General features: G+C 39.4%; 1 protein-coding gene across 1 annotated transcript in view; it reads right to left on the minus strand.

Moving 5' to 3' along the window:
- Window positions 1–21,833, minus strand: part of LOC138443734 (uncharacterized) — a 434,643-nt gene that overhangs the window by 285,897 nt on the left and 126,913 nt on the right. Inside the window, exon 5 of the mRNA XM_069596664.1 lies at window positions 17,301–17,993. Within this exon, the coding sequence (XP_069452765.1) occupies window positions 17,301–17,348 (48 nt within the window). The 5' untranslated portion in view covers window positions 17,349–17,993. The remainder of the gene's footprint in view (window positions 1–17,300; window positions 17,994–21,833) is intronic.

Genomic DNA, 21,833 nt, shown 5'->3' on the forward strand with positions numbered 1-21,833 from the left:
AAGAGTCAGACACAACTGAGTGACTTCACTTTATCATCCAAGAGATCACTGTTTTGAAATCCTCAAGTATTCCTCATAGGTAGAAATATATCAAGAATAAGTAAATTTTGTTATCTTGGTTGGTAATAATACTTCTGAATTGATGGTAAAGCTTTTTTGAATTTAGGTATCTTATAAATGTTATTTTACAATTTCATAGTATTAAATTAAGGATATCATTTGATAAATATATATTTAGTAAAACAAAATTTTATATTTTCATATAAAATATAATATGGTTGTACCATCTATTCACAAGATATTGAAAAAGATAAAACTGACATATCATAAAGTTCTCGACTCATAGATGGGAGGAATCTTTGAATGAAATTGTAAATAATAAATAAAATATGATGAAAGCCGTCTTCATAGACATTAATAACTTATTTTGTGTCATGCAACAGAACACTTTTGGGATTGTATTATGCTGCCAGTTAAGTTACAGCATCATTTTAAGTTCAAAAAATGGGCAAGGGAGATTTGATAGTTCAAAAATAAACATGATAACCTCATTAAAAGCCAAAAAATAAATATATAACTGTTACAGCTTTTCCAAATAGGAATGAAAAAATCACTGAGACATTATAAAGGCTAAGGTACTATGTTGCATTGGCCAAAGGAGAGCACACAAAAGCTGAGAAACTAACAAATCTTGTAGAGTTCACCTTGCTGGCTGCCTGGTGCACAAAAAATTAGTGAGAGGAAACACTGCTATTTTCCAACAGGACAACAGCATGTGAGATTAAAGATTTAGCTGCAAACCTGAAGACTAGGTTAATCCATTGTCTGCAGAGTTATACTTTGCTTTAAAAATGGGTGAATCTACTGACAGGATTAAACTTGTGGTTTTGTTCATATTTGATCAATGTTGGCTTCAACTTGTTGAAGATATATATATGGTTGGCAACAGTCACAAATGATGCTGAAATTTTCAGTGTTGAATAATTATTATGGATTCTATAATTTATTAGGAAACAATGTCCTTGATGAAGCTGTAAAATGAGAATTAATTCTTATTTGAGTATTATTAGTAAAATTATTAATTGTATTCACTGTGACCCTGAGTACACATCTCTCACTGGTCTAGGCTGTTCTCACATGTACTCTTTGATCTGCTAATTATTATGGATTCTATAATTTATTAGGAAACAATGTCCTTGATGAAGCTGTGAAATGAGAATTAATTCTTATTTGAGTATCATTAGTAAAATTATTAATTGTATTCACTGTGACCCTGAGTACACGTCTCTTACTGGTCTAGGCTGTTCTCACATGTACCCTTCGATCTGCTGTTTCTCAGAAACCCTCCTCTAACAAGCTTTGTGATCAGTGGCTACTTCATCTCCCTGATTTGAAATTTCCTTACCTTTGAAATGGAAAAGCTAATTTCTATCTCATGGAATTACGGTGGGGATAGAGTAAGATAGTTATGTGACTTCTATTATAATGCATAAGCCATTTAAAATATTATTATTACTTGTTCTTTGTAGATTAGGCAATAGAATCATAATCATTACTTTACTCTTCCCATTCAAATTAGCGTGTGTATATGCTCAGTCGTAACTGACTCTTTGTGGCCCCATGGACTGCAGCCCGTCAAAGCTCCTCTGTCTCTGGAATTTTCCAGGCAATCACATTGGACCCACCTATAATTTCATAGTTAAAAACTCTAACATAACCTGAAATTTCATGCCAATTCCATTCATTCTATACTTTAAATTCTAAAAATAAAATTGCTTACAAGATGGATCAAGAATGTATTTGCTATACCTGTAGATAAACCGGATGGTGAGCAGATGTCTGGCCCACTGAAACCCTCATCTCTGCTTTATTCTAACTCTGTGACAGTTTTGAGGTTAGTGTAAAAATATATTCAATACTGTCCATCTGTTTGGGTAGTTTTGTGTATTGTCACAATAATATCATTTGGGTGACTTTTTCTTTTTGTTCAAATCTAAGTAAATATTCTGCATAGAGATTCTAACATCAAAGCTATAGATTTCTATGCAAGCATACATCTTCTTTCTGCACCTCTCTTATAAATCCATTGATCCCTTTCCAAGTAACCCCTTGGCTACTCACATTTTTTTACACTATTGCCTACAATATACTTCCTGACACTTTCTCTTCCAATGCTTGCATCTTTTCTTCTTTCTCTTGTTCTTCATCTGATGACACTATGGTCTTCTTCACAGGTTCCTCTTCCTTTGCCCACTTTTCAATATGCTGTCAGTACCCTCAGACCTTGCCAAGTGCCTGTGAAGTAGTCACTATTTTCATCCTCAAGAATAAGCAGAGATTTGTTCCTTTATTCATTCAATTAATCAACATTTATTGTCTATGTACCTAGGCAACATGCCAAATGATGAAGATATGGTATGAGCAACAACAAACATGGCTTCTGCTCTCTAATAGAAGTTAAAATCTCTTATGGGAAACATTGGTCAAATAATCACCTCAAAAAGCCAGAGTCTAATTGCATACAGAAACAAATGCCATGAAGGCAGGGCTTTTGGTCCAGTCACCTATCACCCAGAAACCTGACCTAGACTTGGGGAGGGGGAGCAAGTAACATGGAAGAATTCTGCTGATATTTGAAATAAGAGTGAAATTTACCAGGTGATATGAGGGGCTTGGGGCGGGGGGTGCTGCAGGTTGGGGGAAATAGCACGTGTAAACGATAGTATATCTAGAGCTGAGAGACCAGTGATAAGAGTGGTGCAAATTGAGACCACAGAGACAGGCAAAGGTTGAACCACACAAGGATTTATAGAGCTGCCAAGGCTTTGAGTCTTTATTCTAAGCATGGTGAAAAACTCTGGAAGGGTTTCTAGCTGGAGCTCCAGATTCAGAGGAACCATGTTCTATGGATCAACAAGGCAAGACTAAAGATTTTAAAATTTAAAAAATAAAAAACAAAAAAAAATAAAAAATAAAAAAATAAAAGCAAGAAAAAAAAATAAAAAAAATAAAAGAGATAGCAAGATACGTAAACTAAGAAAATAGTGTCAACCCATCTAGCAGCTAGGAAAGATACACAGGACAGAAGCCAACAAGGATGGTAGAGGGGGGAGCCCCCAACTGCAGTATCCGTCTGTCCCCATGCCACTGAATAGCCCGCTATGGGACTAGCTAACCTTGGTTAAGGCAATTAAGTATTTTGTTACTTATAGCCCAAACCGAGATAACAGAGAAGCTAAATTAAACAAAACCTGAGATAATCTTGGTAAGATAACTAAAACGACAGCAGGTATTTTGGGTTAGCTTATGAATCTTTTTTTGAAAAAGAGTATGCCTTTCATTATATTCACAATTTTTTAACTTCAAATTTCAAAACCCAAAATTGTTTTAAGAGAACCAGAAGCAATGGGAAAACATAATAAATTCCTTTGTAATTTAAAAAAAAATAAAATAAAATAAAAGAACACATGCTATTGGGTTGGCCAAAAAGTTTGTTTATTCCATAATGAAAAAACCTGAATGAATTTTTTAGCCAACCCAATATTTTGGTATATAAGCTGTCTTCTCCTGGGTTTGTTGAATATCTGACTCTAGATATAGGTGACAGCAGTGAGGTAGGAGTGAGCCATGGGGAAATTGGCCTGTCTCCCTTTGCAAAGTAACTACCCTAGAAGAGTTTGTTACAGGCTTTTAAGCAAATCAGTTTCTTCAGACACAATATTTGGGGCTGATGACACAGTCAAGATTGTTGTTGCTGCCTATGGCTCATCACAGTCCCCTAGGAAAATTCCAGGAACTTCTGGCAACAGATCTGCTTGGTGTCCAAACTCCTGGTCATGGGGCTTTTGCCTCATGCTCCTCCCTTCTACTGCAACTTTTGTGTTGCTTTTAATTGATGAACTCTAGGTTCCACGTCTGCTCTCCATCTGAAAAGGAGTCTTGGAAATACAGGAGCTCTACCTTGGGTACGCAGGAGTTAGAAAGTAGGAAATAGCAAACTGTCAAAATATTGTTCCAAGGTGCTGGACAGTAAAAATAACAGATTCCCACAACAGTTATTATATTAATTATAGTAGCTCATGTATAAGCCTTTCCTTTAGAGTAAACAACAGTTATAGTTCAACCAGTAGTTTTTCTGGAGAAATATACGTATCATCTATTAAATGGTAGACATTTCCTTTCAAATCATCATGAAAAAAATAAGTTATTCAATAAACATACTATTTTGAAATATTCTCAGAAAATATTCTCAGAAAAATATGCTACTCATCACTCTAAATATACTCATATTGTTTTATAACAGCAAAAATACTGGGAAGGACTTAATCTCCATCAATAAAGCACTAATTAAATAATACACACATTTAGGAAGATGTCCAGGAAAACTTAACATATGAAAAAGCAAACTGCAGAACAATAAATACAATGAATTATAGTATGATGATCGATAAAATCTATCATCTTTCTTTTTTATATATGGCAATATGTTTACATGTGGGCTTTCCAGGTGGTGCTAGTGGTAAAGAACCCACCTGTCAATGTAGGAGATGTAAGAGATCTGGGTTTGATCCCTCAGTCAGGAAGATCCCCTGGAGCAGGGCATGGCAACCCATGCCAGTATTCTTGTCTGGAGAATCTCATGGACAGAGAAGCCTGGTGGGCTACCATCCATAGGGTTGCAAAGAGTTGGACACGACTGAAGTGAATCAGCATGCCTGCATGCATGCTTATATGCGCAAAAAATTTCACAAGAGATATTTAATGCACAGCATGTTCTGAAACTGGGTGATATCAGGGTGCAGATGGGGAAGATCTTATTTTCAAGTTCCTTTCCAATGAGCATATATGATTTTGGTATTTGGAAAAAAAAGATTAACACAGTTGGAAAGAAAGAGGAATGTTTAGGACCTAGAAGTTAGATATCAGTTGAATTCAAGTCAAGGGTACAGATAGGAGTGTCCGAAATGGCTTTCCCACTTCTGATGATGATATATTTGGAAAGGCCTGGAAAGAGCATTGAAGTCCAAAACTGTCATCTCCATCAAAATAAGGGAGTGGGTCTGTGCGTTATGGGAAGATAAAAAGGGGAAGTGAACTGAATATTATATTAAGAACAAAAGTAAATATCTTTGTTTAAAACAACAATAATCCTGAGCTATTGAATCTCAGCAGTCAGAACCAGACGAGAACAGGACTAACTGCCCAGATAAGACCTTGCCAAGAGTGAAAGTATCAGCAAGAGGAAATGTATGCAGTCTAAAACTCAATTAATTTCATCAAGGGTATCACTGAAAACAAATTATCATGTCTGATAACACAGAACCCCAGCAAGCCAAAGGACAAAGATAATGCTCCAGTTCAAAGGATTGCAGTTTACTTTGTTTTTAGTAAGCTACATTTCCTCTAAACCTAAGAGGAATAATTAAAGGATGTTTCCTGTGCTGTTTCTGGTATTAATTAAAGCTGTCCGATGGAACCAGTGGAACAATAGTAATAGAGCCAGCCAGCTTCAAGTACACTGCTTGTTGCAAATCAGCAAATAATCTGCTTTTGGGAAGTAGCTGAATTTTCACTTGTTCATATTTGGAGTTAAAGCAATGCAAATTGTATCATTTTTCTCAATAACTGTCCTTTATCTTTCCTTTGGTGAAATGAAGACATGAGCAGAATGAAAGTTTGGTGTCTGTAGAAGCACAGACAGACATTGCTCTGGAGGTGGCTGAAGCCTTCCTGCAGTAGCCATTGGCTCGTGCACAGTCTGATTACCATTGTTTGGTCACTCAAATGTGGTTGCTTTTGTTTTTTGATGTGTTAAAAAAAAAAAATGGAGAGTTGAGGAAACAGCTCAGGAATGAAGGCTGTGGCTCTGTTCTCACTCCCAGCTGTGACTCATGTCTCTAATGAGGCTTGCAGCAGCCACTTAACTCTCGTGTCTCAGCGTCTTCATCCATAAAATAGAAGTGGCAGCACCACACTCTAAAAGGCTTTTTGAAATTAGCTAATTAGTAGGAAGAAATCGGGGGGGGGGGGGGGGGGGCAGGGGGGGCGGGGAACTCTCTCTCTCTCCCAATCTCCTACCTCCCTCCCTATCTATCTCCCTATCAATACCTACCTACTTCTCTATCTCCCTAGCCTACTTAGCTAGCAACCTCTGGCAATAAGGGTTACTAAATGTAAAACAAATTGTTGTCAAGGAGGAGTTTCTCCAGGGGAGAGTTTTATCAATAGAATACTTCTATTTTTACTTCTCTGAGGGTGGTCCTAAGGGATCTGAAGGCAAGCACTGGGTCTAGGTAGTCTCTCCAGGTCTTTTCCAGTTCTTTGACTTCCTAGTGCCAAATCCTGAAAGACTGTCTGGGTTATATTTACTAAACTATATGTACCATTCTAGTCATTAAAAGACAATGTTCAATTACAGTGTTTGTGTGTTTTACAAATTGGGCAAAGCTGATCTATGAAAAAGTTTTAAATTTCAACGATTATCACTCTTGCAAACCTCAGGAAATGTTTTAAAATCATAATTTATGATCATGGATTTCAGCAGTTGGTTTACTTTCTCTCAATTAAAATTCTAAAGGAGCCCAAACATCTTGAGAAGAAAAGATACAGTAATTGTTTTCAAATATAGACATACACACAAATAAAGCAATTTAATGAACATATGGATTTTTTCAAATGCTGGAGCTTGCTGCCAATTTTGCAGTTAATATTTCTGAAAGTCAGCATATGCTGATCACCATGTGTTTATAAAACATTCTCAATAGTGAAGACAAAAGATTGGGCTTTGGCACATTTACTGACCACATGAGCAATTATATCAGACTCTTACTTCACCCAAAACCGGGAGATTAAAGTAAGGAAGCCTCTGCTGCAGCTCTATATGATCTGTGTTAATACCTTAGGACTCCTGACGTAATTGCTTTCTGCGTGAACAGCTCACCAACATGAAAACAAACGAAAATAGTCCTTTAAGTATTCAGTAATTGTAAAAATATTTGGGAAGATAAAAACGTAGGATTTTGTGTGATACTTTCCAATGACAGATGGAAATATGATTTTTCTTTACTTCAGGAAACTAAAACCTCTGGGATTTTTCAAATGTTTATTTTGGACACAGACTATGAAAACATTCAGTATTTACCCTGGTGCCATTTGAAGCTCATGTTTTGTAGGTTTGGGTCATTTGGGCCTGAGATGGGCTCAAGTACAATTTCATTTGAGTAGATGTAGCTTTGACTTGGAGCAAAACATTGTCTGTCAGACTTGCTGCTATGGGGAAAAACCCAAACCATGAATTTGTAGCTTTAAAAATGTCTTCTTTCAAGCTTGTGTTCCTTTGGGGAAGTCTGAAAGTCAGGAATTTAAGACTTTCCCTAAATAAAGCGATTCCGGTACCTGTAGAAGATGCATTTTTTTTCTCTTTCTCTCTTCCTTACAGAGGCACTGGATTTCAGGCTAATCTATCCACTGAGATACCAGGAGAGCCTGGCCTCTCTCATTCTCTGTCTTCTCTCACCAGGATTCGTGTTAAAAAGAAACAGTCTCTGATGGTTATGGAGTAAGACAGCATTTATATAACAGGCACTCTTTCAGCTCGGCTCTCAAGAGCTGCACCTGTGTCTTCTTTTCATGCTGGGGAGGATGGAGATGGGTGCTTTTCCTTCATTCACTTTATCTGCAAAGTCTCGCAGAAGCATTCTTGTGTCAGTGTGTTCTCCTACTTTATTTTCCCCCATGTTTTTCACCTGGTTAAGGTGATGGGTTTGCAGTCATTACAGCATCTTAAAGTGATTTCACATTCTTGATGCAGGTAAGTGAGGAAATGAGTTTGAGAAGGACAAAGATAAAAACAAGGAAGCCAGTAAAGCAGGCAAAGCAGAGTAAGGTTGGGGAGGAGTCTGAGAAAATCTGCATGGGAGCAGGAGTGAAGAGCTTTATCTGAAGCTTTATACTTTATCTCCAGTAGATAAAATGCTCTAGCTTTTGTCCCAGTTGTGGTTCCCTCCACTAAAGGACCAGGACAGCAGACAGTCCAGTAAAACATTGAACTCCCTAGCTTAGAAGTATACAGGAAACAGCCAGATACCTAGATGATCAGCTGAGGCAGGGATAGGAACTGTGATTTTTCACAGTAATTTTAAGATAAATCTTAACCTCTTGATTCAACATCAAGACTTGGTAACATGATTTGTTAACCAAAGAGCCATAGATTCAAAAGATAATTTGTGCTAAAGCTCAGTATACAAAACAGAAAAAGTAGAGCTATTTTTGGTCCACTGTGGGATGAGAGCCTGAGACCCAGCTCACTCAACCTTCCCCAGTCCCTGAGAATCTATCCTCAGTGCATTATATGAAAATCATTACTGTAGGATATGAAATTAACATACAGAAATGGGTTGCATTTCTTTACACTAAGAATGATGTATCAGAAAGAGAAAGTTAAAAGACCATTCCTTTTAAAATCATATCCAAAAAATTAAAACATTTACGAGTAAACCTGGAGGTAAAAGACTTATATCCTGAGAACAATAAAACTGGTAAAAAAAAAATTCAAGATGATTCAAAGAAAGGGAAAGATACCTTGGACTAGAAGGATTAATATTTTTTGTGGTACATATACACAATGGAGTATTACTCAGCCGTTAAAAAGAATACATTTGAATCACTTCTGATGAGATGGATGAAACTGGAGCCGATTATACAGAGTGAAGTAAGCCAGAAAGAAAAACACCAATACAGTACACTAACACATATATATGGAATTTAGAAAGATGGCAATGATGATCCTGTACGTAAGACAGCAAAAAAGACACAGATGTGTATAGCGGACTTTTGGACTCAGAGGGAGAGGGAGAGGGAGAGGGTGGGATGATTTGGGAGAATGGCATTGAAACATGTATATTATCATGTAAGAATCGAATCGCCAGTCTATGTCCAATGCAGGATACAGCATGCTTGGGGCTGGTGCACGGGGATGACCCAGAGGGATGTTGTGGGGAGGGAGGTGGGAGGGGGGTTCATGTTTGGGAACGCATGTACACCCGTGGTGGATTCATGTCAATGTATGGCAAAACCAATACAGTATTGTAAAGTAAAATAAAGTAAAAATAAAAATTAAAAAATAAAATAAAATAAAGCAGCCATACTTCCCTGGTGGCTCAGATGGTAAAGCGTCTGTCTACAATGCGGGAGACCCTGGTTCAAGCCCTGGGTTGGGAAGATCCCCTGGAGAAGGAAATGGCAATCCACTCCAGTACTATTGCCTGGAAAATCCCATGGACAGAGGAGCCTGGTAGGCTAGTCTATGGGGTCACAAAGAGTCGGACACAACTGAGCCACTTCACTTTCACTTTCTATACTTCCCAAAGCAATCTATAGATTTAATGTAATCCCTATCAAATTACCCATGACATTTTTTCACAGAAATAGAACTAAGAATTCTAAAATTCATATGGAGCCAAAAAGACCCAAAATTGCCAAAGCAATCCTGAAGAAAAAAGAACAAAGCTGGAGGCATAACACTCCCAGACAACACTACAAAGCTACAGTAATCAAAACAGTGTGGTACTGGTGAGGAAAAAAAAAATCAGACATATGGATCGGTGGAGCAGAATAAAGAACCTAGAAATAAACCACACACCTACAGTCAATTAACCTTTGACAAAGGAGGCAATAATACACATGGAGAAAAGACAATCTCTTCAGCAAGGGATGTTGGGAAAACTGGACAGCCATATGTAAATCAATGACGTTAGAACACACCTCCATTCCATACACAAAAATAAACTCAGAAAAATAAATAACTCACAAAAATAAATAAGACAGGACACCACAAAACTCCTAGAACAGAAAATAAGCAGAACATTCTCTGACATATATTGTACCAATGTTTTCTTAGATCTGTCTCTCAATGAAATAGAAATAAAGCAAAAATGAACAAATGGGACTCAATCAAACTTGTAAGTTGTTGCATGGCAAAGGAAACCACAAACAAAATGAAAAGGTAACCTACAGACTAGCAGAAAATATTGGTAAACAATGCAACTGACAAGGGCTTATTTTCCAACATATACAAACAGCTCATACAACTTAATAATCAAAAAATAAACAATCAAAATATGGGCAAAAGACCTAAATAGTCATTTCTCCAAAGATGGCCAGTAGGTACATGAGAAGATACTCAACATCACTAATTATTTGAGAAATGCAACTCAAAACTACAATGAGGTATCATCTCATCACTCAGAATGCCCATCATTAAATAGTCTACAAATAACAACTGCTGGAGAGGGTGTCGAGGAAAGGGAACCCTCCTACATTATTGGTGAGAATGTAAATTGGTGCAGCCACTATGGAGAACAGTATGAAGGTTCCTTAACAAACTAAAAATAGAGTTGCCATATGATCCAGCAATCCAATTCCTGGGCGTATATCCAAAGAAGACTATTGTTTGAAAAAATAAATGTTCTCCAATGTTCATAGCAGCACTATTTACAATAACCAAGATATGAAAGCATCCTAAATGTAAATAGACAGACGACTGAATAAAGAAGTTGTAAGTATACACACACACACACACACACACACACACACACACACACAATAGAATATTACTCAGCCATTAAAAAGAATGAAATAATGCCATTTGCAGCAATATGGATGGACCAAGAGAAAGACAGGGAAGCCTGATTTGCAGCAGTCTATGGGGTCACAAAGAGTTGGACGTGACTGAGCTCTTGATGAAAGTGAAAGTGGAGAGTGAAAAAGTTGGCTTAAAGCTCAACATTCAGAAAACGAAGATCATGGCATCCAGTCCCATTACTTCATGGGAAATAGATGGGGAAACAGTGGAAACAGTGTCAGACTTTAATTTTGGGGGCTCCAAAATCACTGCAGATGGTGATAGCAGCCATGAAATTAAAAGACGCTTACTCCTTGGAAGTAAAGTTATGACCAAACTAGATGGTATATTCAAAAGCAAAGCCATTACTTTGCCAACTAAGGTCCATCTAGTCAAGGCTATGGTTTTTCCAGTGGTCATGTATGCATGTGAGAGTTGGACTGTGAAGAAGTCTGAGCGCCGAAGAATTGATGCTTTTGAACTGTGGTGCTGGAGAAGACTCTTGAGAGTCCCTTGGACGGCAGGGAGATCCAACCAGTCCATTCTGAAGGAGATCAGCCCTGGGATTTCTTTGGAAGGAATGATGCTAAAGCTGAAACTCCAGTACTTTGGCCACCTCATGCGAAGAGTTGACTCATTGGAAAAGACTCTGATGCTGGGAGGGACTGGGGGCAGGAGGAGAAGGGGACGACAGAGGATGAGATGGCTGGATGGCATCACTGACTCGATGGATGTGAGTCTGAGTGAACTCTGGGAGTTGGTGATGGACAGGGAGGCCTGGCATGTTGCGATTCATGGGGTCGCAAAGAATCGGACATGACTGAGCGACTGAACTGAACTGAACTGAACTGAGCTACTGAACTGAACTGAAGTGAGTCAGACAGAGAAAGAGAAAGAAAAATATCATGATGTCACTTATATGCACAATTTAAAAAAATGATACAAATTTATTTATAAAACAGAAATAGACTCACAGACATAGAAAACAAGCATATGGTTACCAAAGGAGAAAGTGATGAGGGATAAATTAGACATTTGGAATTAGTGGATACACACCACCATATATACAATAGATAAACAATAAGATCCTACTGTATAGCACAGGGAACTATATTCAATACCCTATAAAAAACCATAGAGGAAAAAAATGTTTATATATATATATAACTTAATCACTTTACTATATACCAGAAACTAACAGAACACTGTAAAATAAGTCACCAGGAAAGCTGTATAAATCAACTACATTTCAATTTTTTAAAAAAACGAAAAGAAAGTCATTGCTGTAGCCAAACACCTCTGCTTTAGAATTCACACACACCTAGCACACCACATCTTATAAATGGATTCTCTTTTCCCCTACTGTGAGTAATACATTGCCAGGCTACAGTATTCCTGTGATCTATACATGAAACAGTCCATGATTTCATCCACTCACACACAAATGCTTACCAAGTGCCCATTATATGCTGGGCACAGTCCCAGGAGCAGGGATACAGTGGGAGTCACTCGGGAATCATTCTCACTCACAGAGAAATGCACTGAAGAATGACACTTTAGAAAATGGATTAAGTGGTTGCAAAAACATCAGCAAACTTCTCCATACCTGTCTTTTCCCAGGAACTGTTTTTTTGTTTTGTTTTGTTTTTGAACAACCTCTAACTCAGGAGGTGGGCTCAATAAAGGACAGAAATGGTATGGACCTAACAGAAGCAGAAGATATTAAGAAGAGGTGGCAAGAACACACAGAAGAACTGTACAAAAAAGATCTTCACAACCCAGATAATCACGATGGTGTGATCACTCACCTAGAGCCAGACATCCTGGAATGTAAGTCAAGTGGGCCTTAGGAAGCATCACTACAAACAAAGTGATGGAATTCCAGTGAGTTATTTCAACTCCTAAAAGATGATGCTGTGAAAGTGCTGCACTCAATATGCCAGCAAGTTTGGAAAACTCAGCAGTGGCCACAGGACTGGAAAAGGTCAGTTTTCATTCCAGTCCCTAGGAAAGGCAATGCCAAAGAATGCTCAAACTATGGCACAATTGTACTCATCTCACATGCTAGTAAAGTAATGCTCAAAATTCTCCAAGCCAGGCAATACATGAACTGTGAACTTCCAGATGTTTAAGCTCATTTTAGAAAAGGCACAGGAACCAGAGATCAAATTGCCAACATCTACTGGATCATCAAAAAAGCAAGAAAGTTCCAGAAAAATGTCTATTTTTGCTTTATTGACTATGCCAAAGCCTTTGACTTTGTGGATCACAATAAACTGTGGAAAATTCTGAAAGAGATGGGAATACCAGACCACCTGACCTGCCTTTCGAGAAACCTATATGCAGGTGAGGAAGAAACAGTTAGAACTGGACATGGAACAACAGACTGGTTCCAAATAGGAAAAGGAGTAAGTCGAGGCTGTATATTGTCACCCTGCTTATTTAACTTCTATGCAGAGTACATCATGAGAAATGCATGCTGGAGGAAGCACAAACTTGAATCAAGTTTGCTGGGAGAAATGTCAATAACCTCAGATATGCAGAGGACACCACCTTTATGGCAGAAAGTGAAGAAAAACTAAAGAGCCTCTTGATAAAAGTGAAAGAGGAGAGTGAAAAAGTTGGCTTAAAGCTCAACATTCAGAAAACCAAGATCATGGCATCCGGTCCCATGACTTCATGACAAATAGATGGGGAAACAGTGTCAAACTTTATTTTGGGGGTCTCCAAAATCACTGCAGATAGTGACTGCAGCCATGAAATTAAAAGATGCTTACTCCTTGGAAGGAAAGTTATGACCAACCTAGACAGCATATGAGAAAGCAGAGATATTACTTTGCCAACAAAGGTCCGTCTAGTCAAGGCTATGGTTTTTCCAGTGTTCATGTATGGATGCGAGAGTTGGACTATAAAAAAAGCTGAGCATCGAAGAATTGATGCTTTTGAATTGTAGTGTTGGAGAAGACTCTTGAGAGTCCCTTGAACTGCAAGGAAATCCAGCCAGTCCATCCTAAAGGAGATCAGTCCTGAGTGTTCATTGGAAGGACCAATGCTGAAGCTGAAGCTCCAATACTTTGGCCACCTGATGCGAAGAGCTGACTCATTTCAAAAGACCCTGATGCTGGGAAAGATTGAGGGCAGAAGGAGATGGGGATGAGAGAGGATGAGATGTTGGATGGCATCACCTACTCAAAGGATATGAGTTTGAGTAAACTCCAGGAGTTGGTGATGGACAGGGAGGTCTGGCATGCTGCAGTCCATGGGGTCACAAAGTCAGACACTGAACTCAGGAGGGGCTTCTTAGGTGGTGCCAGTGGCAAAGAATGTGCCTGGCAATACAGGAGAGATCTTCCTGGGTCCAGAAGATCCCCTGGAGGAGGGCATAGCAATCCACTCCCGTATTCTTGCCTCGAGAATCCCATGGACAGAGAAGCCTGGTGAGCTACAGTCCATGGGGTCACAGTCAGATATGACTGAGCACAGCACACACACTCTAACTCAGGAATCCAGAGTTGTAATTATATCTTCACCTTTCTCACTTGACCATATAAACACTCCAGGTGGCACTGGATGGGGAGATGGATCATGCCACAGGTCATCTGCAAAAGCCTGAAAGTTTTAGTTCACTGCAAAGATGTGACAGGGTTCATCTGCATGGACAGGAACAAAGCCCTGACTGAGTGAATGTCTAGTCGTCCTGCTCTCTTCCCTCTCTTCAGATCACTTCCAGGGACACAAGGAGTTCTGAGAGGTATTTCAATCAGGAAATTGACCTACCAGAAAGCATCCTGCTGAAGTAAAGCAGGACCATAGCAGATGTGTGGGAAATTGATTGAAGAATCCCTTAAGAAAGTGAGGATATTTGGCCTGAAGAAGACAAAATGCCTTTACCCTGTGTGTGCCCAGAGAAGTCTATTTGAAAGTGATTGGCAACATTTAATAGACCTATCATATTGAAGAGCAGCAGCTTGATCTATGTTCTACAAGGAAGAGCCAGAATTAATGAGAGAACATTAAAGAGAATATTTGGGCTCAATATGAGGAAAACTTTCTTAATTATTGCAATGTTCCAAGCATGAAGGGGCTGTCTCACAAAGGAATGAGGGCCCCATAACAGAAAACTTTCAGGTTAGGACTAAATATCCATCAATTAGGGTTATGTAATAAAAATTTCCTTGACTGTTTCATCAAACATCTTTTGTGCAAACGTCCTGTAGATGCTGAGAGACATAGAGAGAAGGGAAAAAACTTCCTCCTCCAAAAAGCTCACAGTTTAAAGAGTCCACCAAGTAAACAAACCAATAGTGACAATGTGGTATGGTATGGTGGTGGTGGTTTAGTTGCTAAGTCGTGTCCGACTCTTGCGACCCCATGGACTGTAGCCCGCCAGGCTCCTCTGTCCATGGGGTTTTCCAGGTAAAAATACTGGAGTGGCTGGCCATTTCCTTCTCCAGGAGATCTTCCCAACCCAGGAATTGAACCTGGGTCTCCCACACTGCAGGTGGATTCTTTAACGACTGAGCTATGGGGGAAGCCCCAATGTGGTATAATAACATGCAATCAAAGGAACATGTGCCAAGCTTTAAAAGGGAAAAATCGATGCAATGGTAGAGGTGGTTAGTTGTTAGTGTTAGTTGCTCAGTCATGTCCAGTTCTTTGAGGCCCCAGGGACTACAGACCACCAATCTCCTCTGTCCATGGAATTCTCCAGGCAAAAATACTGAAGTGGGTTGACATTTCCTTCTCCAGGGGATCTTCCCCAACCCAGGGATCGAACCTGGGTCTCCCGCATTACAGTCAGATTCTTTACTGTCTGAGCCACCAGAGAAGCCCTAAAAAAGGAACCAGAGATTTTATGAAGAAAATGATGCTTGAGCGAATCTGAGGGGTAAGTGGGAGTTTTGGTCTGTTTTGTTTTGTTTTTGTGGATCATGCTGTTCAATAAGCAACGGTCCATAAGGAGGACATTCGGGGTAAAGAGGAGGTGGTTGTTTATGCAAAGGGCATGGGGGAGGAACCCATAGCTTACCAGGGAACCAAATGGTTTAAATGTCTAGAGCATGAGGTTGTGGGGGAAGTAAGGAGATGGCAAGTGGCAGGAGACCAGGAGGAGGTGGGAGGCCAAGAAAGAGAATGGCCTTTGATCTTGAACAGAAGGGGTTCTCTCAGAGATAAGAGGAAAGGCACAGGCATATGGAGTGAGTAAGGACTGGTTGTAAGAGCAAAATGCCCAGTGACAACATATCCTTCTGTGATATAAGAGATGAATGGCTCAGAGTGGGGGGATGAAGGCTGTGTGAGTATTTTATGGAGACTGTCACAAAGGGTTAGCATAATTGTGGTAATGTGAAAGAAAGGTAAAATAATGATAGTCAATTTAAGGGCCCAAAATAAGGATGAAACTTATAGCATCAGTTCATTCAAGCCTATGATTTTCTTTAGCAGCATTCAGATGTGTGTAAGTCAAAGCAGATGACCTCCAGGGTCTTCCCTAAATTCAGGAGTCCCAAATTCCATGATTTGCCATCATTCTTTCTTGGGCATGTGGGATATTTCTTTGTTTTTTGCTATAGTTTTTCTGGCATATACTATAGAATTTACCAAGTAAAATTATACAATGCAATGATTTTTAGTATATTCACAGAGTTGTACAACCATTACCTCATTTGGTTTTGAAACATCTTCATCATCCCCAAAAGAAGCCTTGTCCTCATCAGCAGTCTCCCCCATCCTACCCTGCTGCTGCTGCTGCTGCTGCTAAGGTGCTTCATCGTGTCCAACTCTGTGTGACCCCATAGACAGCAGCCCACCAGGCTCCCCTGTCCCTGGGATTCTCCAGGCAAGAACGCTGGAGTGGGTTGCCATGCCCTTCTCCACTGAATGAAAGTGAAAAGTGAAAGTGAAGTCACTCAGTCGTGTCCGACTCTTAGTGACCCCATGAACTGCAGCCCACCAGGCTCCTCCATCCACGGCAACTACTAACCTATTTTCTGAACCTGTAGGCATGTCTATTCTGGATATTTCATTTAAATGGAATAATACAGTAGATGGCCTTTTGTGGCTAGCTTATTTCACTTAGCATAACATTTTCAAAGTTCATCCATGGTGTACAGCATGAATCACCAGTCCATTCCTTTTTATGGCTGAATGGGGCTTCCCAGTCTATTTCTTTTTATGGCTTCGTGGTAAAAATAAAAACAAAAACAAAAAACCCGCCTGCCAATGCAGGAGACCTGAATTTGATCCCTGGGTCAGGAAGATCCCTTGGAGAAGGAAATGGCAACCCACTCCAGTATTCTTGCCTGGGAAATCCCATGGATAGAGGAGCCTGGCAGGCTGCAGTCCATACCATCACAAAGAGTCAGACATGACTGAGCAACAAAACAACAACAATACTCCATTATATGGATATATCACATCTGTTTATGCATTCATCAGCTGATGGGCATTAGGTTACTTCCACTCTTTGGCTATTTTGAGTAATGTTGCTATGAACATTCACGTACAAGTTTTGTGTGGACATCTATATTTATTTCTTTTGGCATAATAAACATTTTTTGACCCCTAATTCCTGAGAATTTTGAGCATTACTTTACAAGCCTGTGAGATGAGTGTAATTGTGTGGTAGTTTGAGCATTCTTTGGCATTGCCTTTCTTTGGGATTGGAATGAAAACTGACCTTTTCCAGTCCTGTGGCTACGGCTGAGTTTTCCAAATTTGCTGGCATATTGAGTGCAGCACTTCACAGCATCATCTTTCAGGATTTGAAACAGCTCAACTGGAATTCCATCACCTCCACTAGCTCTATTCATCATGATGCTTTCTAAGGCCCACATGACTTCACATTCCAGGATGTCTGGCTCTAGATAAGTGATCACACCATAGTGATTATCTTGGTCATGAAGATCTTTTTTGTACAGTACTGTGTGTTCTTGCCACCTCGTCTTAATATCTTCTGCTTCTGTTAGGTCCATACCATTTCTGTCCTTTATCGAGCCCATCTTTGCATGAAATGTTCCCTTGGTATCTCTAATTTTCTTGAAGAGATCTCTAGTCTTTCCCATTCTGTTGTTTTCCTCTATTTCTTTGCACTGATCGCTAAGGAAGGCTTTCTTATCTCTCTTTGCTATGTCCAGTTCTAAATGTTGCTTCCTGACCTGCATATAGGTTTCTCAAGAGGCAGGTCAGGTGGTCTGGTATTCCCATCTCTTTCAGAATTTTCCACAGTTTATTGTGATCCACACAGTCAAAGGCTTTGGCATAGTCAATAAAGCAGAAGTAGATGTATTGTTGGAACTCTCTTGCTTTTTCCATGATCCAGCGGATGTTAGCAATTTGATCTCTGGTTCCTCTGCCTTCTCTAAAACCACTGCTGGGAGAAATAACAATAACCTCAGATATGCAGATGATACCACCCTTATGGCAGAAAGTGAAGAGGAACTAAAAAGCCTCTTGATGAAACTGAAAGAGGAGAGTGAAAAAGTTGGCCTAAAGCTCAACATTCAGAAAACAAAGATCATGGCATCTGGTCCCATCACTTCATGGGAAATAGATGGAGAAACAATGGAAACAGTGTCAGACTTAATTTTGGGGGCTCCAAAATCACTGCAGATGATGACTGCAGCCATGAAATTAAGATGCTTACTCCTTGGAAGGAAAGTTATGACCAACCTAGATAGCTTATTCAAAAGCAGAGACATACTTTGCCAACAAAGGTCCGTCTAGTCAAGGCTATGGTTTTCCCAGTGGTCATGTATGGATGTGAGAGTTGGACTGTGAAGAAAGCTGAGCACCAAAGAATTGATGGTTTTGAACTGTGGTGTTGGAGAAGACTCCTGAGAGTCCCTTGGGTTGCAAGGAGATCCAACCAGTCCATTCTAAAGGAGATCAGTCCTGGGTGTTCATCGGAAGGACTGATGCTGAAGCCAAAACTCCAATACTTTGGCCACCTCACGTGAAGAGTTGACTCACTGGAAAAGACTCTGATGCTAGGAGGGATTGCAGGCAGGAGGAGAAGGGGACGACAGAGGATGAGATGGCTGGATGGCATCACCGACTCAATGGACATGAGTTTGAATAAACTCCGGGAGTTGGTGATGGACAGGGAGGCCTGACGTGCTGCAATTCATGGGGTCACAGAGAGTTGGACACAACTAAGTGATTGCACTGAACTGAACTGAATTCCTGAGATATCATATGATGGGTTCAATGTGTTTTCAGAACTCCTGCAACATTTTTAAGTGAAACTGTAGAATCTTCATCCTACCAACTCACTCAAAGTACATGAACACCTTTTGGGATCTATCTATAGACTTTTATTTTTTTCTTGTGGGATGGTCTGCCTGCAAGTTCCAGAGAATGAGGCATATCTCAGAGGCCCTGTGTGCTACTCCCTTAGCAAATCATGTATATATAAATATACACATATACACACATACATTTAAACAATAAGTCCTTTATATATGAACCTTCAAGTTGCAAACTTTCAAAGATGAGGACGTGTATTTGCATGTCCATTCATTTAGGTTAATTCCCATGTCTGGCATACATTGTCACAGGCATGCATCCTCTACAAGTGGTTGTGCTTTTGTGTATTTTACTGCACAGTACTATATAGAATCTAATAGTGCAATATCTTTATTTCAAGGCCAGAATGTCTGGAAGCAAGCATAAAAGCAGCAGTGATATAATTGGTACTATTGTACTTTTCAAGGTACTGTACTGCAAGATTTAAAATGCTTTCTTTTTTTCTGTATAATTTGTGTGGAAAGTATTATAAACTATTACAGTACTATATAGTCAATTGTGTTGGTTGGGTACCTAGGCTAACTTTGTTGGACTTACAAACACACTCACGGAATGAACTCATTTGTATGTAGGGGACGTACTGTATATATATTTATTTACAGTGTTTGTAAACAGATTAAATATATTATGATAGAATGTTACTGTTTTTTCATCTGATTAAGGGAAAACCGTTTTCCCTCTAGCTGTGGGCTCGTAGCCATTTCATCATCTTGAAATGATTCTCTTCTCCTGTCTGCTCTGCCTTATAAGGACACTTGAAAGGGAAATTTGGGAAAAGTTCCAGCAGGGCAATAGATGCCTTTTCCAAGGTAGAAGAGAGATACCTGGCCAAAGCATTCATAGGTCACTTTGTCTACATAAAGTGATAAAGTGAGGGAAGGAAAAATGGTTAACTCTTTACTTGCATGAGTTCCTACTCAGCAAACCTGAAGAGGAAAAAGGAAAAACAGGGCCTACTGGACACTCCAACTCTTCATACTTTCAGATACATACCGCATAAAGGGGATTTATCAATAGGAAACTGGCTCAGAAAGCATTAGGACTTAGCCGTTATGTGTTGATTAAATTTAGTAGGCCTTCAACTCTGAGAGGACTTTCTCCCAAGACCACTCACAATGTCACCAGGGACGGAATAAAAACTCTCCTTGTCTTTGGGCCTGCAAGGTTCCTGGCAGCGGCTCTGTAACTGACTCTTCACTGGGATCCCCTCTGCCTGGGGACTCTCTTTCAGCTCTGTTTTCAAGGGCTACTTCTATGCCTTCTCCCAGTGAGAAGTTCTCTCATTTACTTAATGGCAATTCTTACAATAGAGTCTTTGCTTTCTCTAAGCTTCACGCCCATTTCCATGAATCTCTGAAAACCCATACAGACTCAGTGGTGTGGGAAGGAGGTGGAGTGGAGTGCATGTTCAGCCACTCTGTTGTGTCCAGCTTTTTGCGACCCCACTGGCAGTAGCCCACCAGCCTCCTCTGTCCATGGAATGTTCCAGGCAAGAATACTGGAATGGGTGCTTTCCATTCCTACTGCAGGGGTTCTGACTCAGGAGTGGAGATGTAGAGTAATTAAGAAAGCTTTGAACAGGCTCTTCTCCATTCCTTGATTCTTGCCTGCCTCAAGTCCTTCCATACTCCTCCATCCTCCCAGATTGTTCTTTCTTCTATATGTTCCCTATCTGCCCAGGAGTTTGTTCTCTGCTCTTTTCTCTGAAAACCAGATGTGAGGACATTTGCTCTGCTCCCACACGGGAGGGGTGCTCCCATTCTGAAATGACTCAAAATCTATTTTAGAGAGCAGCATTTTAAAAGAAACCCACAATAGCCCCATGGAATGTTCTTACAAACTACAGAAAGGTTCATACTGATATTATCCAAGAGTTATATACCAAGAGTTATCACCAGCTTTCCTAAAAGTAGACCAATGAAAAGACAAAACTTTACTGAGCCAGCATGGAACTGGATAGGTGAGGTGATGTTCATAATCAGAAGAAATAAATCAAGGTTTCAAAAATTCTTATCCAGATGTCGCCAAATCTAAATCTCACAGTTAACTCTGAAGAGCTTTAGCAACCAACGTTTTTAGCAGAAAATAATACTAGTATGAAATTTTTAAAAAGCTAAAACAGGGATTTTGGGCTTTTGTTTCTAAGTAGGATGGAACAGAAAGCAACAGAACACCCCTCCCACTGTAACAGCTAAAAAAGGCAGATAATTTGAAAAAAAACTATATATATATACATACACATGCAACTTATTCTAAAACATATGTAACATATAAAAATATGCATTTATATATAAGTATAATTTTAAAGATTATACTTATTATTAAATATATAGATTACTTTTATATAAATATAACTTGTTCCTTATTATTTGTGAATTTCCTAGAGATTTCTCCTAGCCACTAAACTTATTTTTAATGCTAAAATCAAAGCTCACAGTACTTCTGTGGTCATTTGTGACAAACTCATGCACACAGTGGCAAAACATTTGAGTCATGCAAAATGCATGTTCCCACCTGAGGTTAAATAAGGCAACACTCTGCTTCTTGTTTCAGCTCATGCTATAAACAAGCATCCTTTTCATAGTCTGTTTAGTGTTCTAGTCTATTTTTTGTATTTTTGTGGGTTTCGTTGGTGATTTTGCTATTTTAAAATGGGCTCCAAGTGTAGTATTGACGTGCTATCCAGTGTTCCTCAGTGCACAAAGGCTGTGTGTGCATTATGGAGAAAATACATGTATGAGATAAATTTCATTCAGGTTTAAGTTGGCCGTAAGTTCAATGCTAATGAACCAATAAATTGTATTAAATAACCAAATCATCTATTTCCCCTAGGGACAGCAATTCAGTATTTGCTAATTCAATATTAGCGGTGATTTTATAGAACACAACTACCTCAAACAATGAA

Source organism: Ovis canadensis, chromosome 7 (genome assembly GCF_042477335.2).
Source record: "Ovis canadensis isolate MfBH-ARS-UI-01 breed Bighorn chromosome 7, ARS-UI_OviCan_v2, whole genome shotgun sequence".
Taxonomy (NCBI): domain Eukaryota; kingdom Metazoa; phylum Chordata; class Mammalia; order Artiodactyla; family Bovidae; genus Ovis; species Ovis canadensis.